This window comes from Myiozetetes cayanensis, unplaced genomic scaffold, assembly GCF_022539395.1.
Source record: "Myiozetetes cayanensis isolate MyiCay16 unplaced genomic scaffold, myiCay2020 scf16, whole genome shotgun sequence".
NCBI lineage: Eukaryota > Metazoa > Chordata > Aves > Passeriformes > Tyrannidae > Myiozetetes > Myiozetetes cayanensis.
Window position 1 is genome coordinate 13,495,403 of NW_026087270.1, and position 18,669 is coordinate 13,514,071.

The following is an 18,669-nucleotide window of genomic DNA, read 5'->3' on the forward strand; positions in this document are numbered from 1 at the left end:
ACTCTAGAAGTGTCTACTTAGAATTTACTTTTATTTCTAAAGTATTATCAGAAAAAGGCTTGTTTTGTTTCATTTTCATCTCTTAAAATTATTAACATAGATGCTTAGCTATGCATGCTAAGATTCTCCCACACATGTTCAGTTGGATATAAAACCTGATCTCTGTAGGTGGTCAAATTTGATTTTACTTCAGAGTAAATTGACCTGTATTTTCATTCTTTACTCTGGAACAAGGATTTCTAGGCTATGCCACAGCAACTTTTCTGAATATGCTGAAGCATGGAAAAACAATATCAACTATCCAGTATGTGCAAAAACCTGCCAGATGTTTTCCATCTCCACATCTCAGTATCTCCCACTGGGCAAAACCCCCAGTCTCCTGTTCCCTCAGATGCACAAACATGAAATAAATGATACATAAAAAAAAAAAGAACCTAAACAACCCCCCAAGCAATTCATATTCTGTTAATTTCTCTTAAATATAATGAAGAGTTTCCCAAAAGCATCAAGATCCAAGCAGTGATAAAACTTACAGAGAGAGGTAGTAAAAGGGAATAATTCTAACCAGTGTTTTAGCATTCTTTTAAAAGACTTCATGTGATTCTCTGGTGCATATACAAATTAATAAAAAAAAAAAAGAGGTTTTGCTTTATTCCATGTCCTTCCTAGAGAAATTGTTACTTTAATTCAGCTCCTTAATTGGTGTCTAATAGAGTTTTAAAGAGCACACCTACAGTCACAGGTGATTGACCCAATTACAAGTTGAAGTAAAACCTGGGAGAAGCTGCTGCTTTGAACTGGTAGCCAGGAATAATTGGATTCACCAGGAGCAATGTTTGCACTTTCTGGACTGAAATTCCCCAGCAGAATCTTCCCATCCCCCTCATATAAATATTTTCTCCTTCATCAGCTTCACTCTGTTATCTGCAAACGCTGCTGACCCAGATCCCAGTCATGAAACTGGATGTGGAACAACTCAGCTGACCCTTTCTCTTTTCCAAGCAGTGGAAAACATGAGGAAAAACTTGCAGTTCCCTGTGTGTTATAGTAGAACACACTGTCCACTGAGATGCCAAGAAAAGCAGGGTGAGAACTGCAGAGGTCAAACCATTCCTGTCTCCTGTTCACAAATACTCTTTCAAGAGATTCTTCTCCTCTATCTAAATTTTTTATCCACCTACTTGCAAAGCATTCAGGAGGAAAAAACATTTCTTTCTCCCATATTTCTACAGCATATTTCATGGAAGACTGCGAAAAAAAACTAAGCCATTTAAGATTTTCAAAGGTTCACAACAATAAGGTCCCAATATCCACTGCCATCCTGCAGAAGAGTGGCACATGGTACTCCCTCTAGACCAACACCTCCCAAAAAGTCATTTATCCAAGCCTGGTGATATGCAGACACCTGATTCCCTAACCAGGAAAGCATTTGCTCCTCCAGGTGTTACTCCTGTCTCTCTCTACCTCAGACAATTTTTTACAACAATTCATTTTCATGAGCTACACAGAAATACAGAAGAGTTACTTATAGAGCATCAAGGTTATGCTGGATTAAGATCATTAGACTTGTCCCTAAAAGCTGATACTGTGGTTAAAAATAGAAGTTGTGCATCTTTAACCATGCTTGTCCAGCTCCACAGATCTGGGGCATGATTACCACACAAGACATACGTGAGCAGGAAGGGGGAAAAGAGGCTGAACCCACAAATATGACAGGGCACAGAACATCTTGTGAAAAAAAATTAAAAACATCCCTTTCCCCAAACCTTTCCCCTGACAAGACAGCATGAGACTGAATTCTACCTGCAGATAACAATTGGGGTTTAGTGCTAAAGTTGCCCACAGCCCTCCACTCTGGCTCATAAAACACACACCGTGTGTGCAGCAACAACAAAAATTACTTTGCAGTTTCAACAAGGCTGCAGCTCGTCATGTCACCTCCAGAGTAAAGGCATTGAACTGACTATTAGTAAAAATCATGAGGAATTCAGATGCTGCTTTCAGGATATACTGCCCAGCCACAGCACCCCTTTGATTGAGGGCAGGTTTGTCGCATGGAGACAGAATCATTATTCCATGAATCACAGCCACCTTTGGAAGATACTGGGAGAAGCAGGCATGTTCATTCCCTTCCATTGATTTTCTAATTTTGAGTAAAATGGTTTAATCTGGGCAATGGGTATCTATTAGAAATAAAAATACCTAAAATTGACTTTAGAAAACAGTATAAAGCTTTTGAGCTGAAACAATAAATTTTGAAGGGAAACGTGAGGCAAAAAGGTAGTGATTGTATAAACCTTAACTTGGGCATGATTCTGTGGCCAGACACCCAAATATGAAAATACTGGAATCTCTTTAAAGCTAAAAACACAGACCTACAGGCCCAGACCTTAGTTTTACTGCACTGAGTGTCTGGAATCTGTGCCTGATTTAACAATAAATATTTGCTGCTGGAAAAGCCTGCAGAAAAACTACCTATTGGGAAAGAGAAGTGGTCCAGGCTACATTTTCTCTGGTTAAAGTGAGAAATAACATGTTGAATATTGAGAATATTGGACAGTCATGCATCTAACCAACCTAGAGGACAAGCTCAGAGACAGCACATGCAGCTTTAAATGGTCATACTTAAGCTTTCTTTGCTCTCAATTGTTGTTCTTCTAACATTAATGACCTGTAATAAACATAGATTTTGGCACTGCTCACCTTAAAAACACATGCAGATAACCTGGCCCTTTACTATTCCTTTTTGTGTTTTCTTTCTTTGACTATGAGGTACCAAGATAACTAGTTTATTAAGTTCACTCAGAAAAATAAAATTCTAGAAAAGGATTTAAAGCACCAAACTGTAGCAATCTCAAAGCAAGCTATATGCACAATTAGCTATGGAGGTTTTTTACTTCCAAAGAATCAGTTGGCAACTTTAAGCTGAACTCTGCTTATTCCTGAGATATTCGCTCTCCCCATTCAGCACATCAAGGAATCATCAACAATGATCAATTCAGTGTTTACAAACATCGAAGGTACAACTCCCTACACCCAAATAAGAAATAAACAACACTCTTAAAAGACTCCTCAAAGTTTAGCACCTGAATCCCCACCCCAACAATGCTCCAGAACCTCTTTTCACATCCCAGAAGATCCTGGCGATAGCAAAGTGCTCACTCACCTCCCGGTCCAGCAGCATAGGCGACACCACCGTAACGATATCCCCCTTCTCCGGGTCGATGTAGAACATGTTCGGGGAGGGTTTGGTGGGGGTCTGTTTGAGGATGTTGTACCTCAGCAGGGCGTTGTCTGTGCTGGCGTCGTCAGCATCGAACGCCGTCATTCGCATCACTGTGGTTCCTGAGGGAGAGGGGAACAAAACCAGGTGAAATGATGCTGCTTCCACCTGGGAGAGCCAGGTGGCTTCAATACCTGAATTATCCCATCAAGACCACAAAGTATTTCCACCTGATATTTAGGCTGTACTTGTTTTCATATTATTTTTACCTGCTGCTCAGCCAACACAGCCAGCACTTCTGGTTTGCAGCAGGACATGTGACTTTAACAGAAACTCCCCATATCTGCTTTGAAACCAGCCTTGTTAACTGTAACTAGCTAAACCAACTACAGGTGCATCTTTTCACTTTAAATTTCACAGGCAGAAAGTCTACAGATGTGTATGATGAAGAAAATTCTAAAATAAGACAAAGGTCTCTGTACTGTAAAGTCTTGCAGTTTCAGAATTTGTATATATTGTGATAAGTTTCTAAATCTCTCCTGATTTAGAATTTCTGTCTGGGCTATAAATTCTGACAATAAGAGATTTTGTAATTATAAAAGCCTACATTATTCTAAGTTCAATTTTCACTGATGTACGAGTTAATTGTGTCAGCCTCAATGAAACCCCCATCTCTGTTGCCCCACTGTCCTTCCAGGGATGAAGGTTTGTGTTTTTTTCACACAGAATTCCTACAGCACACAGTTCTGCTGGAGAGAGCCACAAGGGAACACTGTCACCTGCACAGATCCTTGAATGCTGGCCAGAGGAAAAAACCTCACTCTGCTTTTATATCACAGCTAATAGAGAGAGGACTGAGCTGCTGCCAGTTGTGTGCTTAGCTGGTGGAACACATCCTCCTGCACCCCAGGATCCACTCCTTTCCTCTCCCTCCCACCAGAGGCTGGCACAGCCTGCAAAATTCTGTCCTAAGCATTCCAGAGATAATAATGCACAGGGTACATGGAGAACCAAGGAAATAACCAGGAGTGATTAAAGCCTTCTGATACAGACAAGGCCTAAGACAGCAGATTGGAAGTGCCTCGATAACAAGAATGTGTGTCAATCATGTACAATGAAAAACAGTGAATTTGTGTTCTCTCTGAAGGTCTTGACCTTAAAAATCAAAAAAAAACCCAAAATATTGTGGTAAAAATAAAAACAAGCCCAGCTTCGTTTACAGGCTGATATAACAACTGCCTGGTTCACTGTTAAACAAACACAACTGGCTTGTTTAGATACATTTCTGCTTTTTTTTTTTTTCCCTTTTGTTGTGCTTCCCAGGGTACAAAGTGTTGTCTCTTCTTGTGGTGACCTTGACTGTAAGCTCTCAAAGGTTTTGCTTCATTGCTACTTCAGGCAGAGTTACCCCCTTGAGAAAAATAACAGAGATCTGACAGCATGTTGGTTTTATTCACCAGTGATTAAAGGTCAGACAGCTCAAAAAGAAGCTTACCACTGGATACCATGCCATGTTTTCCAGTATTACAAGATGATCCCAGCCCTGATATTTTCACCTGCTTTGTTTGCGACTGTTTCAGAAGAAAATAGAAGAAAAAGAGCAGCTTTCTATTTTGAGGAATGAAGATTCACCCTCTTTTCACAAGTACAGCACAATGTGCTATATTTTTTAGACATTTATCACACTTTTTATAAGATTGTTTGTGTTGATATTAGGTAATGTGTTCCATGAAGATCTCCTAAACACAAGACTTCATGAAATAAATAAGGATAAGGGCCAATCTTCAAGAGATCTTAGAGGGTGCCCAAGGTCAAGTGAAATTTTAATGGGTTTCAGTACACAATGCTTTCCTGAAAAATGCAGTTTAATAAGATGCCATACTCAAGTACATCAGACAACACGTTAAATGAATGTACCAGTTGCTATTATTATTCATCTATTAGATGAGCTGATGCTCAGGAGAGATTTAGAAAGTTATTACAATACATACTCAGGTAGAAATCCTCTTTATACACTTGTCCCAGATAGTTCTGCTGAAATATTTCTGATGATAAGACTGTGGAAGGCACAAGTAAATTTTAGGTTCTGATGTAAATCCCCAAATCTCTGGTTCCTCTGGCATAGAACTGGCTCAACACAATGGCTGGATCCGATTCTGATTTGCCAGCTGCAGTTCTTTAACCTTTCAACTCACTAGACATTATCTTGTGCCACGCAATCATTCCTTTGGTGCAAACAGACAAAAAACCCCAGCAACTCAGATGAGCAGAATTTTGCATTCATTTTGCATAGAGATGCAGGAGCAAAGCTGGAGAGAATTAGATCCTTTTTTTTTTTTTTCTTTTTTTTAAATGCTGCTTCTGTCAAAAGTTTTGTTCTATTGGTTTCTGGCTACCAGCCAAGTGTCATTTACATTCAAGCAGAAGTTATTCTGCTCTCACAAGTTCACACAACGGAGGTAAGAATGCACATAAAACATGGGGTTGTCCTTAAATGCCATAATGGATGAACACAGTCTGTCTGAGGTTGTGTGTCTGGGAACATACAAAACCCACAGCTCTTTAAACATCACCCATGTGCTTCCATTTTTGTGGCTGATGCCTCAAAAATCATGACAGATTTAAACCAGCAGCTAAAATATACACCAGGGACCTTTTGGAGAAGTCCAGTTGCTGCATTCCCAGGAAGAACTTTCCTATGCTAGTTGAGGTGTCCACAGAGAGAACACACATGACCATACAGCTGAGGTTGGACCTCCACAAATGGCAGTGTTTTTATAAAGATCTCCTTCCTAGAAATCTAGTGAGACAAATGTGTATTTTGAAAAGCTCTACAGCATGCACCAGTCCAAAAGAGTTTCATTCAAGATGCACACTTCCTCAGTATTCCTCCTTCATCATAAAGTTTTATTCCTCATAAAATATTCATTTCCCCAGACCCGTAAACCGACTGCATCTAATTCAATGTCATTTTACAAATCCTTCCATTCCTGGCATCAATCAAACGCAGCTGGCTTTCAAACCACAAAACAACAGCTTGCTACATTATCATGTTAAACAATATATATCAACTTATCAAGCAGAGGAAGAAACGTCTGCAAAATCAGCAACTCCGCAGCGGCGCCGATGATGCACGGCCACTCCGGGAGGCGACTCGCTCACCGGGGGTGTGGGCAGGGCTGGGTGTACCTCAGCATTCAGGGTTAATTTGTCACACTTTCTGGGCAGTTTCACTACTCCCAGAATCCCTCAGAACCTCCACTTGCTCCTCCCCACTGACCAGGCACAAAGCCCCATCAGCCAGGTTGTGGCTCCGGAGGTTCAGCCATCGGTCTGGTGGTTGCTCCTTTGGCCTGGGAATAGGCTTGGAAATCTTGGCTAAAAGCTCCCCTCAGGCATTAAGAAGTAAAACACAGCACATGCAGTTTTGTGGTGACTGGAGCAGATGGTTTCTTGGGCAAAAATTGACATTTTGTTAATAACCTCTTAATAACCTATTTCATTCCTTTTTCTTTTCTTTCATTTTTTCTTCTTTATTTTTCTGTCAAGATGGCAGGAGTACATTACTACTAACCTCTTTTTGTTTACTGTATTCAGCTGCTAGATTTACAAATAAAACTGGCAGTTTTATTTGTAAATCTAGCAGCTGAATACAGTAAACTGGAAATTTTATTTGCAAAGTGGAAGTGAGGCCTATTTCCACTTGATGAAATGGCGAAAAAATGTCTCAAGCTTTAAGACTTTGAATTTGAATACTCATATTTAAATATTATCCATTTAAGGACTGATAAACTGTAACTTTGTGAGAGCTGCAATGCTCAAAAACTTCACATCGGAGTTTTCTTGTGTTATTTTGACTCTTTCTCTGTGTGTCCACTGTGTGTTCAGTACATTAAATGTTTTCTAGATGTGTCACAGAAAGGGAAGATTCTATTTTCCTAATTGACATGACTTCATTGCTGAGATTTATTCCCACCTTCTTCACAACTTCAGCTGTACCTCTGTAAATGGATAATAATCAATTATGGTATAGTTTCAAAAAGTAAAGGTGTTTTAATCCAAGAAGGAGAACAAAGAATGAAAAATGGGGTGAAGAAGGAAGAAAATCAAGAGGATTACCTGTATGTCTAGAGCCCAACCTTCAGAAAATGGAGGTTGTTCTCATCACAACATGTTTGACTGTCATTTTGTACTTTAAGACAAGCCCCAGGGAAGCAAAACAAATATAGGAAGAAGGGTCTATTATGGTTCCAATCAAGGGCATTTGATTGCCACTGTGGTTTTTAAACTCATGTGTGCTCTTAAAAACTCGAAGGCCTTGCTCAACAGAGAGAATATTTAGTAAGAATTAATGAGTTCAGGCTTTTGGCATATTTATATTTGTATGGAGCAATAATTTTCTACCCTGTGGGACTTCTTCACATTGTCTATTTAGATGTAAGGTCAATTCTTTTTAAACTCTAGTTTAGCTGGCCTCACTGAGCAGTACTCTGGGAATGCCAAGGTACTGCAGTCAGCAGCTCTGAGGGATGAACTGGTGAACTATCAACTGTGGAATGAATAATAAACAAACTTCTCTTGGTACACAAAAGAAAACTTCAGTACCTTTAAGCAGAAATGAAGAACTGTCAAGAATTGTTGCTACCTATGGAGAGTTAATGCAGGCAGAAGCATTTAAATTGAGTAAGAAATAATGGGACATTCCCAGCTGAACGTTATGACAGAGCAGGGAAGATGGATGGGCAGGTCAACCTTTGGCAATACAGGCATTTAACCTTTCTTTTTCTCGTGAGTAGCACAGCTGTTTTGGCAGAATGAATTACTCACTCCTGGGATGCTCAGAACATGAGTTACACACAGGACTGTCCCCAGCCCTCCTGCAGCCACTGTCACTGCTGCAAACGTTGTCAAAAGCTTTTGGGTTTGGACCGAAAAGGGCAGGTACTGATGGGGGAAGTGTCAGTAAATGAACTTGCATGAGTTGAGGTTGTGTGACATGGATGTTATTTTGGTAAATTGTGCTTCGTCTCCACTGCTATGAATGTTTCTTTCTGTAGGGTAAAATTGTTTGGTGAAAACGTGGAAAATTTATAGCCCCACCAAAGCTTTCCAGATTGTGTGCATGTTATCAGCACATAACAGGTTATGATATTTCGTGGTAGCTACGCTGAAATTTATGCTCTACTTTTTGCAGATGTAAGGAATTATGAAGAATGTTATTTATCCTTTCATAACACTAAAATCCCCATCACAGATTTAATAAAAAAATATAACAATAAAACAAACAAGCAAACAAACAAAAGCATGAAGTCACTTCTCCCCCATCCAGGGGAAGCAATAGGCTGTTTTTTCTCTAAGTCAAATGTACTACTTATTAATCTTCCCCCTCATCTGCTCATACACAGGTATAGGAGTAACAACAGAAACCTTGATATGGGGTGACATATCAATGGGGTGACATGAGGTGATATGGGGTGACAGAGCTATTGAATAATTTTCTATAGAGGAACAGGGCTGGTTGGTGGAAATTTTCTACACTTACAAAAAATGTTAACTTTTCACATTTAAAAAATAAAAGGGTTTAATATTGTAACACACACAATTTTTAACACTCAGAAAGAGAGGAAAGTGCTGTGATATGTTCCTGAACCAAGTTTAGTGAACCTAAATATCCAGAAAATAGAAATAAGGAGATTATGAGAGGAGAGGAGCAGTGACAGCTCTGCTGGTGTAAGAAACTCCTCACAAAAATAGTCCTACTACAACTCTGCCTTCCCCTCAAGAGTTGCCACAGTTCTACCCAATACACTGTTACCCCTTCAGCAAACCAGCCTTCCTTGCTCAGACACGTGCAATTCATCCCACTTGTTCCCTTCCAGCCCCTCCACACGGACTGGGGATCACAAGTTTAGGGAAAGAGGGCTCTGGACAATTGAGATGCAGCTGAAAAAGAATTATACCCTTCCTCCAGATATGAACAGGCTGCAGACTTAGGCAAATCGCCAAAGATTTTTTTCTTAACTAGGATTCTTCCTAAGTTCTGAATCCCTTGTAAAAATGTCACACTCTCATCTCTGCTCCCCTTTCGACCAGTGAAGTTTATTAGGAAGAGGCATGAATTACTCCTTGGATCGTGACCATAAGCTATAAAAAGTCCCACTGTTCTAATATTCTAAGTGCCAATTCATAACATAATCTTCTATGTCAGATAACATAATTCATAAAGCAATATAACCCATTCTCTTGAAGTAAATGGTTTAATGTAAATGATGATACGCATTGAACATCTCGCAGCAGGCGAACATGACAGAGCGGTGATTTATGTGTGAAGGAATATCTATTCAACATACAAAGAGCAAGATTCAGCCCTAGGCATACTCAGGAAACACAAAGGAGCCATGTTCTCTCTGGAGTTTGACTAGCACTGGAAATCAATCAGAAAAAATCAGCAAATGAAGGCTAGATGAGACATTTAAAACACCATTAAAATCAACCCCGTAAAAACAAGGCAGGACCATCCTCGAAAAAAGACACACAAGAATATTGACCCCTTCTCTGAAAGCCTTCAGTGGAGGAATTCCCACAATCCCCACGTAACTTAGGACTGTGACAAACTGGCAAACACCTGCAGAAAACCAGCCCAAATCCACAGGAGGGCATTTGTCATTGCCATCTAAACTCCAGGACACCACTGCCTGAGGGCAGATGGGGGGTGGGAGGCTCTTTCCTCCTCTTTTATACAACTACAAGTGGTGAAAAGCCTGAGACTTGGTGCTTCCTGCCTGGAAGGATTTGCTCCTTCACTGAGCCCTTTGATCTGAACTGCTGGACAGTGAAACATTTTGCCAGGGGTGTTCTCCCACTTCCCAGGGAAAATTGGGATTGCCTGCAATCATTCCCATTTGAGAAGTTTAAATGCAGATGCAAACTTTATAGTCAAGACCAGCCGAGCAGAGAGCTTACTAAAATATATATATTCTGCACTTGTCTCTGTTTTATAATCCAAATGTTTTCTTTGAGCTTTTCTTTAACTTTTCTTTAATAGTTTCCCATTCTTGTGCTCTTCCCTGTTTGTCTGGGTGGTAAAGCTGTGGTCAGAGCAATGCAAATTGCTAATAGACAGCAATTTTTAAAGTTAATGCAAATAAATAAAGCCAGATGTAATTTTCATATCTAGAAATACCCGTGGGAAATTACCTTTTGAATGTGGTAGAAAGCTTCCCCTAAACTTCCTGACAGAAAATAAACCAGACAGAATTAGATTAATCATTTAAACTTTCTCTCCTAAAAAGAAGTTAATATCCAGTTTCTCCCAGCCTCTCTAAGCAGGGAGGCATTCTTAATCAAGATAAATGAAGAAAAGAAAATGGAGGTTTCAGAGACTCCACTTAGGTTAGTAAAAAAGGATTGTCAGTTATTTGCATTCTGAACTTCAGGGAGGGAACTGGCCATCTTCCTCTTCAAAGCCACTTTCACCTTGTCAGGCAGAGTTAGGATCCTGAGCACTTACAGGAACAGCAGTGAAAACAAGCACAGACTCTTCTCCCAGCCCTTATTAAACAAACCAATCACTGGGAGCCCCAGTTCACATCCAGCAATTCACCAAGCCGTGAGAGCCTCAGAATTCGGGGACCTACCAGCACTTGGAGCTCTTGGAGCTGAAAGGGAATCAAGGCAGCACTGCACTGCTATCATTTTTATATTTTTTAAATGGAGAAATCCCATGCCAATAGCAGCTCCGACACAGAGATGTCTGTCAGTCATATTTTCTTTTTTATCTAGAACTGTCTGCAAGGCAAGTGCTAAAGCAGTTGAATAAAATTCATGGGAATGAAAGAGATCAGCTCCAAATATAAGTTTTAAATCAGTGGTATATTCAAATCTAATAACACTTTGAGAATGAAAATGAGAAGAATATTTTTCCTTTCATTCTGACAACAAATTATTTCAAAACGAATAAAAAAAAGAAACAAAAAAAATGTAATGTATTGACATTAAGTGCCTAATTCTTTTTAAAACATTAAGAATGCAATCTGTGAGAACTGGGTAAAAAGAAACCCAGGCCACACTACTCTGTGTGTATACTCTGCATTAGGACTTGTTCCAGAACAACAGCAAAGTGGAGAGGTTTTTCTAAGAAGGTGAAGTTTTCACAGGTTTCAGTGATTTTTGATCAGGGCCACACTCACAGATGGAAGATCTTATTCCTCAAATTACCTGCTTTTGTAAAGGAATTGACTGGCTTAAAAATACCTCATAAGAAAGGCAGAAATTACACCGCCCTGTCTCAGTGGGTTTTAATCAAAAACATGTCATTACTTCACAGAAATCACTTTCCACTGTTCTTCTATGTCCAAGTAAGGTATCCTGGCATCTTTCCTGATAAAAAGGTAATAATATCACATTTTAATAAGATCTCTTAGTGCAAGGTCAATCTGCTCTGATTGGAAATGCTTTTGGGGACAGTGGGCCAGAATTTCTGTTGATCTAATTCAGCCCAGCACTACTAAAGCAAAGATTTATACTGGGTGAGGCTATGGAATAGAGAAGTGACCTTGAAGGGCTGCATTAGGTATACACAACCTTACACTGCTTTTATTCACATTTTAGCTCTCCAATCTCTCACACCAATGTATGTGAAATAAGAGAGAAAAGCAAAAGGATGATCTGTGCCTTTATTTTGTGCCTCTCCTGCATTACAGCCTTTCCCTTCTTGCCACCAGCAGCTTGTACAAGTCTCAGTTTTATTTCCTATGGATATAGGATAATGACCATACCCCTCCATGCACTTCATCACTTGCTGCACCTGGGAAGTTCTCATCTTTATTCTTTGCCTTGTTAACTAATAGGAACTGGTTGTGCTTTAATCTCACGCTACAAAGTGGGGATAGAATTGAAACACCCATCTCTGTTATCGTGGTTCTGTCACTGTGACTCTCGTCATCTGCACCAATCCCAAATTAACCCACAAAAGCCAAGGGGGCTTCAATATCATAAAAGTAGTGCTGATGAAAGAAGAATCAGGCATCCTAATGAGGAGGTAAATCATCTTACATACCTTCCAGCTTCATCTGTAGGAACCACAGCACATAGCTAATTCTAATGTATTATTTCATCTTTGTATTGATTTCGTAGTCAAGTCCCAGCCATTTGATCTATTAAACATCTGAGAGTTTTCATCTGAGGCGTAAGTGTTTCCATCTTAACACGGGATCTTTTTAGGTGAGTTTTGTTTTTTTTTTGCTCCCCCCCTCCTGTAGATGAACTCCTGGATAAATTATTTGGTTGGTGTCTCAGTGTCTGCCCTATTGAAGTTAATAAAAGTCATCCTGCCCAAGAAATATTTCATAAAGAATTCACTGCTGCACCCAATGAATAAATTGGGCAACTACTCTCCCTGTTCTCCATCCAGAGAACTGCGCTTTTCACATCAAAGATGCAGTGATGCCTGTTAAAACAAACAAACAGAAGTAGAATATTTGATTTTAAAGTCTCCAAATTAGTACTGAACAAATTCTCATAGAGGACCATAAGGCATGTGTTGAAAATATATTCTTTCCCTTAGAAAGGATTCGTTTCCTCCCCCTCCACACATTCTTCTGAACCAAGTTCAACAGTTTCCCACTGTTAAGGAGTCCACAGGGAGGAAGGATAAACACAGTCAGCTATTCTGGAAACCTCCACTTCAAACTGGTCAGCCTTGAAATCAAGGCATACAACTCATTCCCTAATAGCATTCCAGAACGATAGAAGTTGGAATGGTTTTCAGCCATTTTCCCCTTCTTGAGATTGAATATCTGCATATGGAAACCCTTGCAGCCCCACTGCAAATGATCTTTGTGGTTAAATTATATTTTAAAGCCACTATAGGTGATTTAATAGAGGATTCAGATGCTGAAAGAATATAGTCTGGGATTTTAAAGCAGGTCTTTGCAACTATTAGATAAATCACAGGTTTCAAAACTCTATCCATATATATAACAAGAACACAGCCTGGAGTGTGTAATATATGTTTTTAAAAGGGCCTTTCCTGGATTAAGTCATTAATTAAATCACTTAGTTCAGCAAATTTGGGGTTAGACAGTGTGATCCTGTGATTGATTTCACTCAGTTACAACCATTTTAGGCTCAGATTATTTCATATCAAGTCTTTCAAGCTTCTTAATAGTCATGGAGAGGGAACGACAATTTTGGATGCAGTTCATCCCATTCTAATCTAAAAATTTAGGACAAGTGAGATGAAGCACCTTTAGAAGTGATTAACTGGATGAAGTCTAACTCAGAGAAGATATCAAACTCCAGAGCACTTAAAATAAGTGATGTCACTCCTGTTAATTCTGCCCATCACTACAGATGTGGAAAACAGGGTTAGCATAAAATGATTCTTTTGTTCTAGTACCACACACTCCAAAACACTTTCACTTTTCCACTTCCTGACTACTTAGGGCCAAAGGGAGCTCTGGGCTGCACATCTTGACAGTCTGCACTGACACTTGACCCTTGCAGGCCTCCAAGGATTAACAGCAGGCCATGATATCACTGTTCTTACTCCCTTAGAATTGATGCATCATGTTGGGAAAGGACCTTAAGCAATAAATCAAGTTATTTTAACTTTGTGTGCAATTGATTTAGTATTGAAAGGGCTACATTATGTCCCTGCCAGAGAAAATATGAGTGTGGAAAAGGCTCTGTATGTCATAAAACATCTAAATATTGACTGTGGAACTCCTTAATGTAAAATTAATAATTAAGCACAGAACGGCTCCTGATATATCACTGTCAGCAATTGGATACTTCGAGATCATAAAGATTTGTGGAGCTTTGTGCAAATATAATGTCATCAAGTCACAGGCTGGCTCAAGTACATTTATACATATGGCAATTCTCTTTCTTAGGTGCAAAACCACCAAAAGGCATCAGTCAGTGCTGTATCATCTGAAGAAAGAAGAGCCAGGAATAGATTTCAAGTGGTGACACCCTTCTGCATTTCCACCAAGTAAAATGCCACACACTTTAAATTCAAGTTTTCAACTCAGGACCTCGATGAAATATTGTTTCTCAGGGAAAAGGTGGGTCTGAGCCGTGTAAAGGATGCACTGGATGGATCCACAATGGGTGAATGTCCATTCCACCCCTCACCTCTCCCTGTCAGAAATAAATTGAAAGGCAAACAGGACTTGGGAGCAGACAGAGAGGGCCCTGCCTTGGGTTCCCTGTTGACATTTGCCCTCACAATTTCCAGTGTTAAAAATGTCAATAGCAATATACCACAAAGTTCAAAGGCAACCTGTACACACCATTTGTCAAACACATCCATAAATCTTCCCCTCCACCTCAGCTCTTTTATAGTTTCGAGTGGAGCCCTGGTTCAAGGTGTATGGAAGAATGACAATTCCAAACGAAATCAACCTCCAGGATGCAATCTCTGAGAGCTTGGGCGGATTTCTTCCACTCTGAACTTGTTAGAAAAATCAAGAAATATTTTACTTCCCACCCCTCGTGTTCCTGTGATTTATTTGTTTGTTTTTTCCACTAACTTACATGAAATCCTATTTTCTATGGATGTGAGCTGTAAATCTCCCTGCTAGTCAACAAGTCAAGGTCAGCACTGAGTCACAGTTTTGGTCTCCAAGATTTCTGCTGATGTCCTTCCCTGACACTGCCATACAGTTCTCAGCTGGATGAGATCATCAATGTATTATTACCCAGGATATTTATATAAACTCAAGGGTTGAGGACCACAGGACCCCTACTACAGCTGTATTGTACATTGCTTGACTTTTGGCAAGACCAGTAACTTCCAAAAAGCCCCTCAAACTTAACCCCTGCTAAAGAAAAAAACAACCAACAATCAAGCAAACAAAAATCCCCCAAACTTATCAACTTTGATATCTTTATAATTATTTCATGTCTGTTTATCTACAGCAGAACCCCTATGACAGTTATAAATGAGCCACAATGATTTGTATCTATGGATTACGTGTCAAATTTGAAAAATTGTAGCTTAAATCATCAATTCATGACAGATCTGGGAAGTCTGAGAGGAGAGAGGCATTCCAATGACATGCACCAATGTCAGATGAAGTTGTCCTGTATTTTATGACACTACCAGAAACACATATTAAATAGCTGCAAACTCCTTTTCTCCAGGAGTTCACTGTGCTTTTTATTCAAATGTGCCACTTTATTCAAATGGACTATTTTATTCAAATGTGCCATTTTAAAGAGGGAATAGTTTATAATTTCACTCACTTCCCTGCCCCTTCTGAACTAACCCACTGATACCAATCCCAGCAGCATTCTCTTAAACCTATTGTACTTTCTAAGCCCATAACAACCAGATCTGATAATGATCTTCTTTGCACTGAATAGATCTGTTGACACAGCACAGCTACAAATTAAACCAAATGGGTAATTTGCTAAAGCAAATAAAAGATGGCACATTTTACAAGTTTCTCAGTTACACTGCAATGACACAGAATACTAACATTGTTTAAAAATTGAAAGAAACAGATCATGTGTACTCATGCCAGTGTTGACTTTTAGAGCTACACAACTGGTGACAAATTAGTTGTGCTGTTGAAAGCACAGAAATGCAGGTGCCAATAGAGTTGTGAAAAAAATTGGGGGTAAGAGCAGGATGTTCTCAAAGATGTCAGACATGTGATTTCTTCTGTATTTATTTTCTGAATTTTTCAGACTTTCCTTGTTTAATTAAATTCCATCTGTATTAAAAGACACAGAAATACTTGGCTCAATTAGAATATATTCAATAATACACATTAAAGTCTATAGAGAAACATTTATTTCTCTGTTTCAGATATCAGGGATACTTTCTGCCCTTGGAACAATCATGGTTTGAGGCTAAGTCTGACTTGAAAACTTCAACTTGTTTCCTGTACCATGAAATACCGTGGTCCTACTGACCAGTGATCTATTTGCTCAGCAAAAATGACAATTACAAACTGGTTATTCTGATATTTTGCATACAAATATAAACACAAGGCCTGGCTGAATAACTAAACTGCCTGTATCCAACTGGAATAGGTTCCCTCTGCTGCCTGAAACACAGTGTGAGCCAAAATTCCCTCCTTTGGCTGGGATATGAAAGAGTTTTCCTAGAAGAACCATTCACACCTGGGTTCTGCATGAAATAAAAGGAAAAGTGATGCCATTCTCTGCTTATATTTGTCTATAAATCAGTTCTTTTTTTTTTTTTCTAAAATTAGGAGGTTGTAGAAGCTGCAGAAAAGCACCACTGAAGTTTTTATTCCAATTTAACAGTCTTAGCAGTAGTTCATAATAACATTCAGCTGCATCCCACTTGCAGAATGACCCACTTATGCTAATTTCCGAGGGGTTTTATCACATTTACATGGAGGAAATCAACTGATAAATGTTGTATGGCAGACCAGTTCTGGAATCCTCTGTGCATAGCACTGGAGCTATCAGCAGAAAAGCAGTGAAGGGAATTTTTCATTCTCTGGTCATGTGCCTGCTCCTAAAGCAGTGAGATCTACGTACAAGGCTACAAATCACATTATAAATTAACCAAGCCACAGATGTTTATAAGCCATAATTAGAATCAACCCAGTGACCCTCAGTTAAACATTTATGACAGATTTATTCAAAACTAGTTAACCATTAATAAGGCACTTGTATTGGAAACAGAGTATAAATGATGACTTTCAATTTTGCTGGGCAAACTTTATAAAGCACTTTCATTTCATCTTCTGTCCCAGCTACTGCATGTGGAGACACAGAAATACTGGATATGTGGTAATTTCTGGCAAGTTTTGACTTCATGATTCTGGGATGACACTCTGAATAATAGTGCAGGAACATTACAGGCTCATAAAAGCAAATGAATGCTTTAAGAGCTGACAGTGCATACATTCTTAAAACTGAAATCTATTTAAAAGTACTGCTCTGAAGCAAAGAGAGATATTTTAATATATGTATAATTGTGAGTCCCCATGTATTTTTCTTTGATATGATTTCATTTGGAATAGTGGCATTTAAATATGTAAGGGAGTTAATGTCTCTATTATATACACATATACTTGCTGTATAACATAGATAACAGAGATATGGGAAAATATTAATAAACAGATTTCAATAAAGTTATTTTTAGTTTATATAAGTGCAAATGAGTTTCAGACTTGGGTTCTTTTCATCGACATTTTCATCTGCTGAGTTATCCACGTTGAACTGGCTTGACTCAAATAATTCCAGAAGAACCCCTTGTGGAATCAGAGGCTTCTCATCACCTCTTGGCTGTACCAACATCCTTCCCAAGTGCCCTGTGCACCTCTAGGATGCTCAACTGCCCCTTGATCCCATAAACTCACACAGCCCTACAGAAGAGCTGCTTCCCCTTCTGTTTTTCACATTCCAGGCACTTCTTTATGGAGTGTTCTGTCAACAACAGCAAACAGAACTGTCCAGTGATGGGTGAAGGGTCGGAAGGTAACGCTGCAAACCCTCCTTTCGTGCTCTGTGGGTGCAGGTGCTGGGGGTTGCACCCGTGGCCTGCACAACCCTCAGGCTTTGGGAATAACACTGGGAACCTCCAGGAATTTCACACAGCCCGCTCTTGACACACTGAGCTGAGTTTAAGGACGGAAGGTTACACAAACCACCAAATTTCTGAGAAATTCAAGTCCCGGTGCTTTCATTTCCTGGAGTAGAAATATTATCTTGACCCAAACACGCCAGTCAAAATCTTAACTCTTAGCTGATCAGTCAGCTCTGGGAATTAAAAAATATATCCTTTTAAAAAGTGATTAGTGGAGATACAGCATTCCTGTTGTTCATGTTTTGCTGCACGAAAAGCATTTAGTATTAATGAAAAATTGACAACTACCCCACAATTATTACAGAGGAGGAAAAAAAACATCATTTCTGCTCCTGCTTTCATTGAAATCCCTGGAAAATGAAATGTGACACTACAAGAAATATATCTGCTATTAAAAGAGGCTACATTTTTGCAATTCTAATGTACAAAACTGGTTATATTAATTCTTTACTGGGTTTATTCAGTTAGAATATTTGAAAAACATACAAATGTCTAAGCCAAAAATGTTTACAAAATGCAAGCTATTGACCTCTATGTTCAGAGGCACCTCAGAACGCATCCTAAGTAAATTTTTCATTTAATGTTTCGATTCTCAAACACAGTTACAGAGAAGTAATTACAGAATTACTGTACTAATAACCAGCTCTGGAATTTAACGAGAGGGAAAAAATTCTGATTTCCCCAATTCGTTTCATGTAGGCAAACACAGGAAACCCAAACAAAAGAAAATCTAAAGATTCCTCTCTCTCTCTGTAAGAAAACACCTTCATTTGCATAATCTCCTACAAGTCTAATTTTCCTTTATGATATTTTGGAATGTTTTCCTGATCAGCGAATTCCCCACGGCGGTATAAAAACTTCTACACTC

General features: G+C 39.2%; 1 protein-coding gene across 3 annotated transcripts in view; it reads right to left on the bottom strand.

Annotated features, from left to right (window-relative positions):
- CDH13 (cadherin 13) overlaps positions 1-18,669 on the bottom strand; it is a 426,216-nt gene that overhangs the window by 133,325 nt on the left and 274,222 nt on the right. For all 3 annotated transcript variants that reach the window (XR_007628446.1, XM_050311304.1, XM_050311303.1), the window contains exon 7: positions 3,167-3,345. Coding sequence is in view for 2 of the 3 variants with exons in the window: in XM_050311304.1 (XP_050167261.1) it covers positions 3,167-3,345 (179 nt within the window). In the remaining variant the exon portion in view is untranslated. The remainder of the gene's footprint in view (positions 1-3,166; positions 3,346-18,669) is intronic.